This window comes from Molothrus aeneus, chromosome 4, assembly GCF_037042795.1.
Source record: "Molothrus aeneus isolate 106 chromosome 4, BPBGC_Maene_1.0, whole genome shotgun sequence".
NCBI lineage: Eukaryota > Metazoa > Chordata > Aves > Passeriformes > Icteridae > Molothrus > Molothrus aeneus.
The window spans coordinates 32256830-32270701 of NC_089649.1; the positions used below are offsets into that span (position 1 = coordinate 32256830).

Here is a 13872-nt window from a genome sequence, read left to right on the forward strand (position 1 = left end):
AAGGGTAGCAGAATGAGCTGTTTCTTTTAACGAATCTGCTTTCCTGAACAAAAAATAATCCCAGACTCAGCCAGAAAGGGAGCACAAAACACAGTGTGCCACTAAAATTCTAGATGCTCAAGCACTTGTCTAGAATTTTTATTATCCCTATCACAAAAATATTTCCTATAATTAACATAGAAATCATCCTGGGATAAAATACAAAGCTAGGCTACATGCATTCTTTGATATTATCTTACTCTTCATTAGATTCTACTTTATATTCTCAAAGATATTCGAAAATTCAAGAATATTGGAAATAAATACCATCAACAGTAAAAAAATTATTTTTATAGCGTTAGTCAGCCAGACACTTGGCAAAAGCATCAAATATTTTTACTTGAAATGTAAAACTGTTACTTAGTCTTGCAAACCTGTAAACTTCTGCTATGTTTCAAAACAAAATAAGGAAACAAAATCAGAAAAAAAAAAAAAACAAACCTGGACCATAGGTCGTAGCTTCCTATGGTTTAACCATACATTCTGCATGGTTATGTTGAAAAGATTTTCTCTACTTGTAATATCCCAGGGCTTTAGAACTGTATGCTTAATATTGAAATCAATTCTCATTCTAGTTCAAGCTGGTCACAGAAATATTGATTTTTTTTTTCATGCACAATTTATTTGAAGGGAACGTAGCAAAGCTCACCTAAATAAAAAATCTTCTGCTAATTTAAGCTCCTTCATGGCAGGGTATCAGCCAAACCAGACATCTTTGCTAGCTCTTTCAAGGAATTTTCCTTTCATACTTCTCAAAAGGTGCAATATTAGATACAGATAAATGTTATACTTATTTGCTGATTGCATCCAATGTGTATCTGTGTAAAAGAACAATCTAAATAGTACCCCAAACAATGAACTCAAAGCCCCAGTGAATTTAGGTCCTAAATGTTTGCCAGCATTAGGAGAATGTTATGATACTGATCACTTGCAATTACCTAGCAATGACCGTGGGATTTCTGAATTTCACAGCTCCTTCTGCTGTCTCTGTTGGTTTGTTTGTTTGTTTGTTTGTTTGGGGGGTTTTGATTTTTGGTTTTTTTTTTTTTCAGGCTGTTTTGGAAATACAAAACTAGAATTGTAAATTAAGGCATTATATAAAGGCACTGGATTGGAAACCATACCTACTTCCCAAAATACGGGTTCATGTTAGAGAATTTATTTTCTCCCCAACAGTGCAGTGGGTATGGATAGTCTTACATTTAATGTCCCAAATTCATTCTTCATTTCAGTGACTCCAACTTTTGTTAGTGTCTTCTTATATTACATATTTGCCCTCTAATAAGCCCTGCTTCCTCATACTGTAACTTTCATCCTCTTCCTCCTCACTTCTTTTGCATTTTGGGAGATGTTATTGGGCTCTTTTTGGGTTTGGGTTTTTTTTTTTTTTTGGAGTGGGGGGAGCAGGGTGTTCACCTTTTTTTTGGTGGGGAGGGGAGTGTTCACTTCGACATATGTTTGTCCCACATGTCTAGTTGTTCCTTTTCTTGATTTTAGGTTAAATATTTCCTCAATTCAGCAATTTCCTTAAAGGGAGCATTGTGGATTCACATGTAAAGGCATTGATGAGTAAGCAAAGTGTAAACAGTTCAGAAGGGTCCTGGTGTCCTCTGAGGATAATTTCTTAATCTGGGAGATAGCCCAAATGTACTGCTGTTCTGCTACCACACATCAATTTCTCTCTGACTTCAAAGTTGACTTTGATAATTCTTTAACACAAAGGTTTCATAGCTGAGTTACGGAAAGACCTTCAGTTCTCAAAACTTTATGTACTATATCTCTTTAGAGTACATTTTATCAAAGTGGGACTTAATTGTCAATGTTTATGTCTGGTACCATCTCATGTTCAAATGTATAAATAAATTCCTAGTGAACATTTTATGAACTTTTCACTTTGGATATTCAGCTATTCATACTTGGGAGGTCTGCCTTTTCTTCTAGAATCTTAAGTGCTATAAAACAAAAATTGCACTGCCCCAAATATGAAGAACAGAGGCAACATGGAAAGAGCCATATTGAAAAATCAAAATACAGTTAATCTTGCATCTTTCAGTCATAGGCAGTTACTATAATGTTCCCAAATGGTATAATGATTTACCAAAGCCATTAACATCATACCTGTAATCATACAGTCATAAAAATACTGTTACAATCTTTAATCAGTCAAAAGACTGGTTGGTTAGGAAGAGATATCATTAGCAAAGTTTATATGTTTGGTTGTTTTTAGAAATGTACTTTCAGTATTTCAGTGGCAGCTTTGAGTCAGGCACGCTGGTGAGGTTTTATTTAATTTAGTCAAAACACCCAGTTGAAAGAAACAGCTGGAGAAAACTGGGGAATGAGGGAGGAAATAAGCAAGTTTGCTCTGACTGTGGCCTTCTTCCACAGCAGCTGTAGAAGGACAGCTGGGCAGGGTCACCAAAGCACCCAGTGGCTGAGGGTACTTTTGTAGGAGAGAGGAAAGTGTTTCAGTGAGCTCAGAGCTAAATTACTGCTGCTTGTACACCATTGTCTTCAGGCAATATACTGTCCTATCCACAAAGAAAAGACAAGTAAGGGAAAAATGGTCATCCAGTAAGGTCTCCTCTTCTGTCTGCCTGTTTCTTGTGGAAAACTGAAACTCATTGTCTGTGTTGCCCTTGTAGCTGCAGCCTGAGACCTAGCAAGGGAGTTATGATCACCCTGCAGCTGGGAGCTGCCACTAGAGGCAAATTTTGTACAATATCTTTAGCTTAGAATAACTTGGCAGAACTGATTTCTGTTTTAAGGCTTTTGGTGGATATACATTTCCACTGAAGAAAAAGCCTTCCAGGTGAGAATATCTAGCTCAGTTTTTCCAAGAGAGGAATATCTCTCCCCTTTCTCCAATGCAAGTGTCAGTAATCCCAGCTTAGCTGCAGCTGTGCTGATAAAAAGGGTCTGGAGAAGGAAGTGAGAAGTCAGAAGGTCCTGCAGCAGAGGTGCCTGCACAGTTAGCCTGGCCCATTAGGTCAGGTGTCCCAGGCTCTTCAGGTTTCGAGAGATAGACCCTATTAAATCACTGTAATTGTGAAATGGGAAGAGTAATCTTTTCCAAAAAAGTAGTCCATTTTTACAGCACTGCTTGAGGCACAAGGGTATGAGATAGAGAGGTAGATAAAGGTACTGTACTGCAGCTTAATGTTTGGAAAGAGCTGCTGTAAATGAGGTCTTTTCTATCTTTCTGAGCTTAGACATTCTTGTGCTTCTCTTAAGAGGTCCTTTAGTTTGCTTTGCTCTGAACTCAGGGAACCTGGATGTGGGTGTTAAATGAGGAATAAATCCTCTGAAGGTAAGAGTTGCCCTGTAAAATACGAATGTCTTATTCTCAGTTGTACTGTCTGCAAAGTACACTGACAGAGCTTTGAATGCAGTGTAAATTAAATATAATTAAGCCAATTATGTTCATTTTCACAGCTAAGTCTTTTGGACTGTGGGATTGATGGACATAATGAAGGATTTAGATTTTAAATGCTGTGTTCTGGAGCCTTATCTGTCCATTAGTTATTCACATAACTATAATACAAACCTTAGATTTTGGTCATCAAATGGCTGAGAAAACAAGAGGGTCATTTCTGGGGCTGTCATTTTTAAGTATGAACTGCTGTAATACATAATCTTCATGATGCAGGTGGCAACATGGGCCCAGTTTTACTCTCAGTGCTTCATCCTGCACTGTTCTGTTTTTTACTAGAAACACAGCAAAACAGCTGACAAGTTAATGAGCATTTTCAGCTGAAAATTTGCTTTGCCTTATGAGCAACTCTTAGTAATAAATGCACCATTGGCATAGCAATTGTCTTGTGGGGCTTCAATTTGATGCATGACATAAAACATCTTTGAAAGCACTCCTAACTAAACCAAGGAAAATACCAGCATTAGGAAAGAGCAGAAGTATATCCATACAGTGAGATCCATACTACTCACTACTTGGAGAAGCATGGCATCAGGCAGACTTTGGCTGAATCCATTTGCCTCATTTAGGCTAAAACTTAGAGATACAACTTTTCTCCTACCTCTACTGCATCTGCCTGAAGCTTATCAGTTGTAGCATTGAGCCAGTTTGGTGTACAGTGTTTGTTAACCTTCAAAGGAGAAGCTGCAGCCTGCAGATAAGTAAACCTTTTTTCTTCAAGCTGAAAAGGAATTCTAATTTATTTCCTTTGTAGCAGATTTACAGCTTAATATATTTTTATTTTAAATAATGAAAATTACAATGATGATGCATGCAGCTATGATTTCTTTACTTTTGTGAAGTTCCTTCTACCTAGCACCTAAGGGGAACTATAGAAAAAAGACTACAAGGTGCTGGAACTTCACTAGCAACTTATTTGAAAGTGTCTAATAATTGCAGTTATTTAATTCTTAGTTCAAAATTTGACTATGAGCACTTTGTCATAGACACATGAGGTGCTCTTCTGGGTGGCAAATGGCAATTATTTGGATTTAGTGAAACATTAATGTATTCTGAAAATTTGTGGTTTGGTGTCACAATGTTTTTTGAATGTTTGGGGGGGGGGGGGGTTTGCCCCCACAGATATGACAATTAAGTTCCTTCAGTTTAGATACTCTTTAGACTGAATTTCAATTTTAGAACTCCTGTAAGTAGAAATAAAAGCAAATACTAACTATCCCAATGAAGTCCAATGTCTTCTCAAAGCTGTTTGAAAATATGCAATTCTGATGATTTATTTCTTTGCTGTGTAAGGAATTAGTCTATCAAACCTATTGTTTTCTTGAAAAGAGCTCTTAAATGCCAACATGCCATAACTTTTTACATTTTAGTCAGGAGGGAAACACTTACTGACTTTCTAATACACAGCCACGTTTCTTCTAATAAGAAGCAAAAATGCATTCAACTAAGGTAGGCCAAAACTACTTTTCAAAATCTAGTCTCTCCTCCTTTTCCTGCTCTGCATTCCACAGTTCAGCAATGCATGTGTTTGTAACTCTAGCTTCTTGATTTAAATACAATTATACTGACAATGGGCCGGAAACTGCTGCTGCTTCTGTTTGTGATCTTATGAATGTGTAAGAAGTTTAGAAGAGGGAAGATCTCAGTGGATTTTCAATAGAGCAAGTGTTTATTTGCAGCAAAATTAACTTTAATGAGTATCCTTGCTAAAGGTCCTTAAAAAAGAGGAAGGCTGAAAAGTGACAACTCCCACTGGGGCTGAGCTTCAGAAAATATGTGAGTGGTATGTACCACATTTGGGGGTTTTCCCTGTTTACTCTGAGGTAGAATACCTTCAACTTTTGTAGTGGGTCAGACTGCTTTTAAAGAAGCAGTTTGCTTGATTTATTACGTTATCGGGTGAAAGGATCTGTTCCAAACACGTGTATGGTTCTTACACTTCTCAAGTAATTATGACTAGATCAGGAGCAGAAAGCTACAGAGGAATCTATACAAGAAAGAAAATTCTTTCTTTATAATGTAAGTTCTCTCTCACCCTGCACTGAAGAGGTAAAGCTTTTACTTTGCTTTCCATTGAAAGAGTATTTCACTTTTTATTACTTTCTTGGTTCAGTTTCTTCTTCTGTTGCATCACCTTAGAAGAGTTTTCAGCTGAGACATTAGCCCTAGAGTATGTAGGAGTTAGATTAACTCTTAAGCAGTTGTTTGAAGCATGTGTGATCTTAACTGATACGCTTAAAAGCTAGTCCCCACCTTATAAAAGAAATATTTTATGTCTAATCCTTTTGATCCATATTTGCCTGTACATTGCCTATTACTGGTGCTGTTTGTTACAGTAGATGTCAAAGTATTTCTTGAGGTTTCCATAGACAACCACCTTTTTGTAAACCCCTCTCTGTTCTGTATTCTTTTATACCAGAAATCAGGAGGCTGGCAGTTCATAATGCCTATTTTGTAGACAACTTTGCCATAGCAACAATGTGGACTTAGATTTTGACTGTGATAAAGGTCTTTCTATTTTTCTAAATTCACCATTTTGTGGATGTGTTCTTGTATGCACCTGTTTCCTTAGTCAGAGAAGCTCTTTTCCTTCAGTACCTGACATAACTGCTCACAGGTTACCAGTGCTTTCTGACTCATTGGTATCCTGACCAGCTGGTTTTTTTGAAAAAAAAGAAAAAAAACTTAAAAGTCTGAAATTCTTTGAGTCCACATAAAATTTAACTCCTCTCTCAAGTTCATTTCAACTGCCCAACTTGTTTTGAAGCATGTGTTGCTGTGCTGCTAAATGTTTAGCCTTCACATCATAAAACAGATTTTAACTTGTGATTGTTTATGTAATGGGGAATACCAGGATCTACTGGTGACAGTAAAATCAAGGGCCAGATAGGAATGTCTCAAAGTGTTCAAGTAAGACAAAAATCTGTGAAAAAACTTTTCCTCAAAAAGAATACATTTTTGAACACTCCTCTTTGTTCTTTCAGATTGCTTTCCTTAGCATTAGTCTTGAAGAGTGGTTAGTGTGTAAAAGTACTGACACGCTGATACTGGAAATAAATTACATTGTGCATTTTTCTATATTTCAATGAGTGTCTGGATTGCTACAAAGGGACTGTATTTATAAATTTCACTTCCCCTTAGTTGAAAAACCTCCAGTTTTTATCTAAACTACAGAAAACATTTGGTTTCAAACAGATTAGACTAAATAAAACTGTGTTTCTCAGACCTCTTGCAGGATTGAAATTTTAGGAAGAGAAAAAAAAAGAGAAGGAAGAATGATTGGGCTATTGATGACAGCTCTTGGGACCTGTCTGTGTTTTGTGCAGCAGCAGCAGCAGCAGCTTTGCTTGGGGCAGAGCCGTGTCCATGCACACAGCCCAGCCTTTGCCTGCCACAGAGCACATCCCAGCCTGCAAGGCAGCGCTGAGTGTGATCCTGGAAACTCTCATGTGCCTGTGTGCCAGAGAGGGGGAGAGAGGGAGAGCAAAGACGAGTAGGGAGGAAGGCAGGGAGAGAAAGGAACTCTCCTGACACACTGCTGAGGGCTCTCAGAGGCAGGCTGTGCGTGCAGCTCTCTGCCTGGTGTGCACTTCGAAGGACAGCATTCACTGACTTTATCCATTGAATCCCTGAAGGACAGATATGACACCCAACTGCTGCTTCTACATGCTCTTGCTTATTGGCACCAAGGGTAAGTGCCCCTGGCTTCCTTTCTTGTTTTGAACATTGCAAAGCAGAGAGCTGATAAACTTCAGGAGCGGATTTCTTTTAAAAACCGTGGTATCTCATGTTATTTTACATTTCTTCATGTCAATTATTTTTCAATAGAATCTAAGTGTAATGCAGTCTCTCAAGGTTACTAGCTACATGTCAGGATCAGATGTTTTTTGCACTTAATGCCTTGAGTGTTACTATTAATAGTTGTGAGCTGAAATTTTAGAATGAGAGAGAGCTTAAAGATTGCATAAATACTTGCTGTAAATATTTATTGAAGGTACCTGCAGAACGGACTTTACTCAGATGCCACGAAATCCGCATTTTAGACTCAGTTCAGTAGTTTGAAGTGATACTGTGCAAGTGCTACTAGAATAGGTAATTCTCAGAGAGCAGAATGTGTTCAGGTAATGGGAATTTTTAGCATGATAGGCAGTATAACATGCAAGAGGGAGACTGAATTCAATTTTAGTTTTCCTTCAGATGCAAATCACTTCAGTGTGATGAGAGTCACACAAGACACACTGCTTACTTTAACTGTGTTTTCTTCATTTCATTTGAGTACTCTGTTTGGAAGTGCTTCTTATGACTTGGTAAAGCTGTCCCTTTGAAGCTGCTGGTGCTGATCTATATGCTGAAAGTTCCTAATGATTATCATTTTCTTTAGTTGTAATTTTTATTGCGCAACGCCAATACTAAAATAGTGTTTCATTAATTGCATAGATGAAAATAGCTACTCTTTATAATATGAACAGTTTTGTTAAAATAATAGGAGCAAAAGGTCCAATTCTGTAATCTTCTTTTGTATTGTGCAACAGCTTGTTCTCCTTCCTGTTTTTAAATGAAATAACTTTGGGTTCATGTGTTCATAGGATGGTGCTTAAGATAAGATTTGTAAGGGGTATTGCCCCCACTAGGAGCTTGGGAAATAGAGCTCCATACACAGCTATTTTTCTAGTTGCAAAACTCCGTTAAATCAGTGGAAAAACTCTAAGCAATTCCTCTATGGTTTAGAGGAATACATAATTGCAAGCTGCATGCATGAAAAAACCAGTGATATTTGGAATTTGGAATTAAGAAAGCAACAATAGTGACATAGTATCAAACCTGTGAGCAAGGTCTGGTTTCATATGCACCTGCATTTTCTGTGAGCTATAATTCAATATTTAAAGTAGTACTTCCAGTTATGCAGAATAAAGGCTAAGTGTTTTCAACAAATTTAGCCTTTCACATTACTGTTTTCTATGCCAAAACATTAAAACATAAAATATGTGCCAATTGTTGCTATAATTTCTGCTGTTAAATTCATCTCTGCTATGGAGTTTATTAAACATATTGGAATATATTAAAGCATACTGCAAGATAGGATAGCAAGGGAGGACTGTAAATTACTACAAACCTACTAATTATGATGACCATTACCTTTTTAGGTTTATACATCATATATAGTGTATTACAATAAAACCACATGGCTCATCTAGGTTTGTTAAAGTGAGGATTGAATTCATAGATTTAAGCACATCTATGCCCAGAGTCTCTGGCACCTGTTAGTGCTCTGTTTTGCACCAAAATTAGCTCCTGTTACTGTCACATCTCCTCACTGGGCACAGTTACAGCTTCACTGCCTTTCAGAGTTTTAGCCAACAATACAAATTATAACCACACCTACAAGCTGACTGATTTCATCTGCTCAATAGACATCAGCTCTGCTCAAGCCTTTAGGCTAGCTGGTATTAAACATTCCTGGAGTAAGGATAGCTGTCCTTAGAAATTGGATTTTTTTTTCTTTTTCTGTGGATGGCTGCAAGTTCAGCTGCATTTTGTCATGGAGATTTTTATGTTTGGTGCTGGTATATTTTTTTTAATTTCTACAAAGTCACGTATCCTTCTAATTCTCTTAAAAGTAAAATAAGGAGTATGTATTGTACAAAAGCTATTAGTTTGATTTACCTGGATGCATTCAAGCTGTGTCCCTTTAGTTTTCCATTCAACAGCTGAAGTTCAATCACTGTTTTTACTCTCTTCCTTGAGATTCTTCATTAAATTTTTCATTTTCCCTCCAAAATCTAAATAATCAAATTAATTCAAGCTATCAAGCTTTGTACGTACTGGCAACCACCTGAGTATCTTCCCAAGTGGAATACACTGTCCCAGGCAGAGCTTTCTATGAAAACAAAGCAGCATCTCTATCATGTTTTTCGTCCACACAACAGCAGTGGTTATAACATGGAGATAAGTAAATTCAGACTCCAGCTATGGAACTGGTGGCTCTGGATGTGTAGCCAGGATGAACTTCTGCCTGGGTGGGTCACCCCCCTTGCAAAGCTAGCAGGTAACTTCAGGTGTGTGGCTGGCATTGCTCTGGCTGCTGCTACATCTTAGCAAAATACTCAGCTGTAACTGCTGCAACCTCTGGAGTGCACGTTTGTGCCCCTAGAGTGCCTTTGATTTTCTTTCTGGGGACAAAGGCTATTTTATCCTCCTGGACCTTGGCTAAGTGACAGGATCTCAAACAATTCATTTATCAATCATTAAGCAAAACAGAGGAGCATTCGTATTGAAAGTGAGTTCCAAAAGGGATTTGGCAGGCTCCTTGTGAAAAACAATTACAACTCTTTCAATTTTAACCCTTTATGCTCTGTGCCTCTGCCTGATGCTCCCAATCCTATTTCTGTTTGTACCTCCAGCTCCTTTAGTCTCCTCCTTCTGTTCTTTCCTCATATTTTTTCCATCCTTTACCCTCACTTTAAAATGCCAAGGAAAACTTTCTTTAAACTATCTGAATCTCATTACTTGTTCTGGTACTTCATGCAGGTGACAGCTGTTTTCAAGGCCAAGATCTTTTATACCAAATGCTTTCTGTCAAATGTGGGAAAGAGACATTCCTGAATCCTTCAGAAAATTGCAAGTTTATGATTGTGCTCCTGTTTACATAGTTTGTAACATATTTTAAGATTCCTTCCAGATTTGTAAATAGGAAAGTGAAATTACTTCAGCCTTTGCACAAGCTGAAATAATCATTTTGTAATAATAATATTTGGTTATTTCTTTCATTTAACTTGGGCATTAATCTGTCTGGCTTTCCTGTAGTTAGAAGAACAGTGTGCATCTTGTGAATCTACATGTGCATAACAGTATATTTACAGAAAACTGGGGATTCAAGCTGCATTTCCTGAGGAAAATTTACTCTAGTATCAGTTAGAGGGTAGTGAAAAATCTACACAATGGTAAAATGAAGCTTTGAAAGTTAGATCCTGCAGCTGCCGCTTGGGCAAGAATGTTTTCACCTCTTTGTTAGCAGCCCCAGGAGCTACCCAAGTTGAAAACTTGAGCGTTTAAAACTTGAGTTGCTCTCTTGAGTGAGAGCAACTCTACCAGACTTGAACCATTTGCTCTGAAATTTTATGTGCAGTCTGTGGACCTTGAGCAAGAAGACAAGCAAAACTTTACTGCATTTTTTTCTGAGGAATATGAGGAATCATTATTTTGCCTACAGAGATGAATTTGGATAATCTTGTATTGAGCAAAGCATTTTCTTAAACTGTACTTTTGTAGTATCCCTGTACAATATCACTGTGCTGAGAGACAATCCTCTGATTGAGCCATCCCACTAGAGCTGATGAGGCTGCTCAAGCCTGGTTGCAGAAAAGTAAAAATAACCCTTTCTAATAGATGTTACTTGCTGCTAGAAACCAGTGTGACACTCAGAGGATCTGTCACCAGCCATCTCAGCATGAGTTTTCTCTTGAGTGCCATGACTTTGAAGCCATCAAATCAGACTTTGAAATGGCTGGTGCAAGGCTGGGAGGCACAGGAAGCTGAGGGGATCAGGAACTCATAATTGTGTGTCTGTAAGACAGAGGAGGTGACAATGTATTGGTAAGGACTGGAAAAGGACAACGAAAGCAGGGACAAAAGGGACAGGTAGATGGGACAATGGAACAGAGAATTGAGGGGAAAGGCTGGTGCTGCTTAGAAAGGGAAAATGGAAATCAGGAGGACTATTAATCCAGGAGAATAGAGACTGAGGAAAGGGATGTGAGAGAGGGAGCCATCAGGGAACAGAAAGTTAATTAAAGAAGAAGGACAGGGAGTTCTGAGAGAAGGGAGTGAGCATCTGAAGAATGAAGTCAGAGGATGGTGAGATCAGAACTAGGATTCTGTATGGAAAGAAGGGGATGAGATAATGGGAAGCAGACAAAAATGATGGGAGTGAAGCAGCTGGGTTGAGCCTGAGCAGAAAAAGAAGCTGTGCTTGGTAGGGTGAGCTCTGTATTACAAAGTCAGAATGAAGCCCAAGATTGTCCTGTGACTTACTGACTTCTTTCAAAATGTCTCCTCCTGAGTAGCACTTCTGCTCAGAGGCTGGTAATCACTCTACCCTCTCAAAAAACAAAGGTCTGGAGAGCTAAAGGATCTGAACTAGTGATGCAGCGTGCTGTCCTATTATAAAATGCTGGAGGAAAACTGATTTCCTCTTCTAATAGTAAATGTTACATATTTCAGAGAAAGTTATTAATTTTGTAAACTCAGTGCTTAGGAATTTAGGCAAGAGACACAATCTTAATTTGTGCTGTGTTCCCATACTGAATTTTCTTCATGTTATAACTGCACAAAAACACATGCTTTGTGTCGTGCATTAAAAGGATGAATCAAAAGTTATGGTAAATTATGCTGCCTGTGTGATCCCTCCTTCATTTACTGGAGAAGATTAAGATAAAATGTGGATGAGGCTGGGGATTACAAAATGAAGGCCATTTCATGAAAGCAACTGAACTCCGCTGTGGAAAACTTTTCCTGTTTTTTTGCTCTAAAAGCCTTACAATTGGATAATAATTATATAGCAGATTTTCTGGGGTTTTTGGTTTGATCATTCTGATGTGGCAGCATTCATTGCATGGCTGCCACTGACATCTGTAAAAGCTGTGCTCTAAGTACTCTGTGAAACTGACTGATTCAGAAAGTAAAAACCTCAAATTAGCAGAAACCTTTGCCATGCATATGTTAATGTCTCAGCTCCCCATCTGAGCAGTAATATCATATTCTAAACTGTAATCTAAGTAATCTCTGAAGACTTAAAAATGGGAAGTCTATTGTAGCAGTACAAGGAAATAATCAGGAATTTAATATGATAGCTTCGAAGTGGTTAAACTGTAGATTAAAGAGCATGATGCCAGTAATACACTAGAAAACTAATCAAAGCATAGATAAAATGCCTTTAGTAATATATGGAGGTGTTATCAGAAATGTATGAAATATAAGGATGTGGCACATAAAGTGGCTGTGGATAAGCAAAGAAGTATTGCAGAGTCTTGTGCTCACTGCCTGCTTTGTCTCCCCCAATGCTCATGAGGGATCCAGCATGCAGCTGATGGTGTGACAGGGCAAGACAAATACACCAGGAAGAGAGACTGATGGGAAAACAAGGGTTTGGACGAGTCTAAGGAGCCACCAGCTGTGGCCTGATGGGGAGATCCAGGCTGAATTCATGTCCTGGTGTGAGGGTGAGCTGGCAGTGGGAGGAAGAGCCCAGCAGCAGTGACTCTGATCCTGGGGGATCTGTGCATGGGAGATGACTTAGCTGAGCTTATCCAGAGAGGATGTTAAATCACCCAGTCCCCTGTAGCACAGCTCATTGTGCTCCACCCAGCTGTTCTGTATCAGTCCTAAGGCTTTATTTGGTCACAATGGTTTATCTCAGTCAAGTCAGTGCTTCCTCCAGAGAAGGGCAAGTGTCAATATGGCACTGGGAGTGGGAGAGGCTGTGCAGTCACTGGGGCTCAAAGGAATGCACAAGTCTGTCAAAGCAGGTGAACATTACCTCTTTCTCCTCTGGTCTGCAGGAGAAATAACTGGCTTGACCTGGGAGAAGAGACTTTCCCATCACAGACCTGATTGTCAATGTTATGCTCAACATAGGGAAAAAGGGATAGTGCTTGGGAGGGTAGAAGTGGTATTTTTAAACTTAGAAATATATTTTTGCCCTGTTTTTTTAGTTTTGTTTTGTTTTTAATAGATAGGAATAGATCAGCACTTCTTTGGAGTAGGCTAAGAGCAGAATCCATTAATGAAACTGCCCACATCATAGTTAAGCCAAAATTTGTGTGTATGGGGAAGAAAATCATTAAATTATTGAATTTAAAAGCCACATGATTGAATACCTTGATTAGTCTGGAGTACTTAATAGCAATACAGTTGACAAAGATAATCTACATTTTTAGAAGTTTTATTCAAGAAGGCCCATCTACTGTAAAAATATGCTTCTTGACCTCATTTTTTTTGACTCAAATTCCATGTAAAACATGTGAATCAACTGTTATGTAGTCTTACCTAGAAATTATAGACACTGGTTTTCAGACAGGAATTCTTTTCTAGTAATCAAGTAACACTGCAAACATGCATTTATAAATCCTGCTATTTCTTCAGTATGGATTCTCAGCACCATGCACAAAGAGTACAGCCACTTTCTACTTTTTCCAAAAACATATCAGAAACAGGTATTAAATAGTTGTTTTTTCTACACCCCTAAGACTTAGATGTCATATGAGGTCTTAAAATGGTTTAGCAAAAATAAAACACCTTGTATATCTTTCTGTTCTATCACTATTTGGTTAAATTTTCATTTTTTCTTTTAAAATCTTTCATTTTTATATGCATTGCTTTCACACTATCATTTAACTAGGTTG

At 38.1% G+C, this 13872-nt stretch overlaps 1 protein-coding gene across 2 annotated transcripts in view; it reads left to right on the top strand.

Annotated features, from left to right (window-relative positions):
* The first annotated feature begins 6909 nt into the window (after positions 1-6909).
* RXFP1 (relaxin family peptide receptor 1) overlaps positions 6910-13872 on the top strand; it is a 46993-nt gene continuing 40030 nt past the window's right edge. For both annotated transcript variants that reach the window (XM_066548216.1, XM_066548217.1), the window contains exon 1: positions 6910-7163. In XM_066548216.1, the coding sequence (XP_066404313.1) occupies positions 7115-7163 (49 nt within the window). In that variant the 5' untranslated portion in view covers positions 6910-7114. The remainder of the gene's footprint in view (positions 7164-13872) is intronic.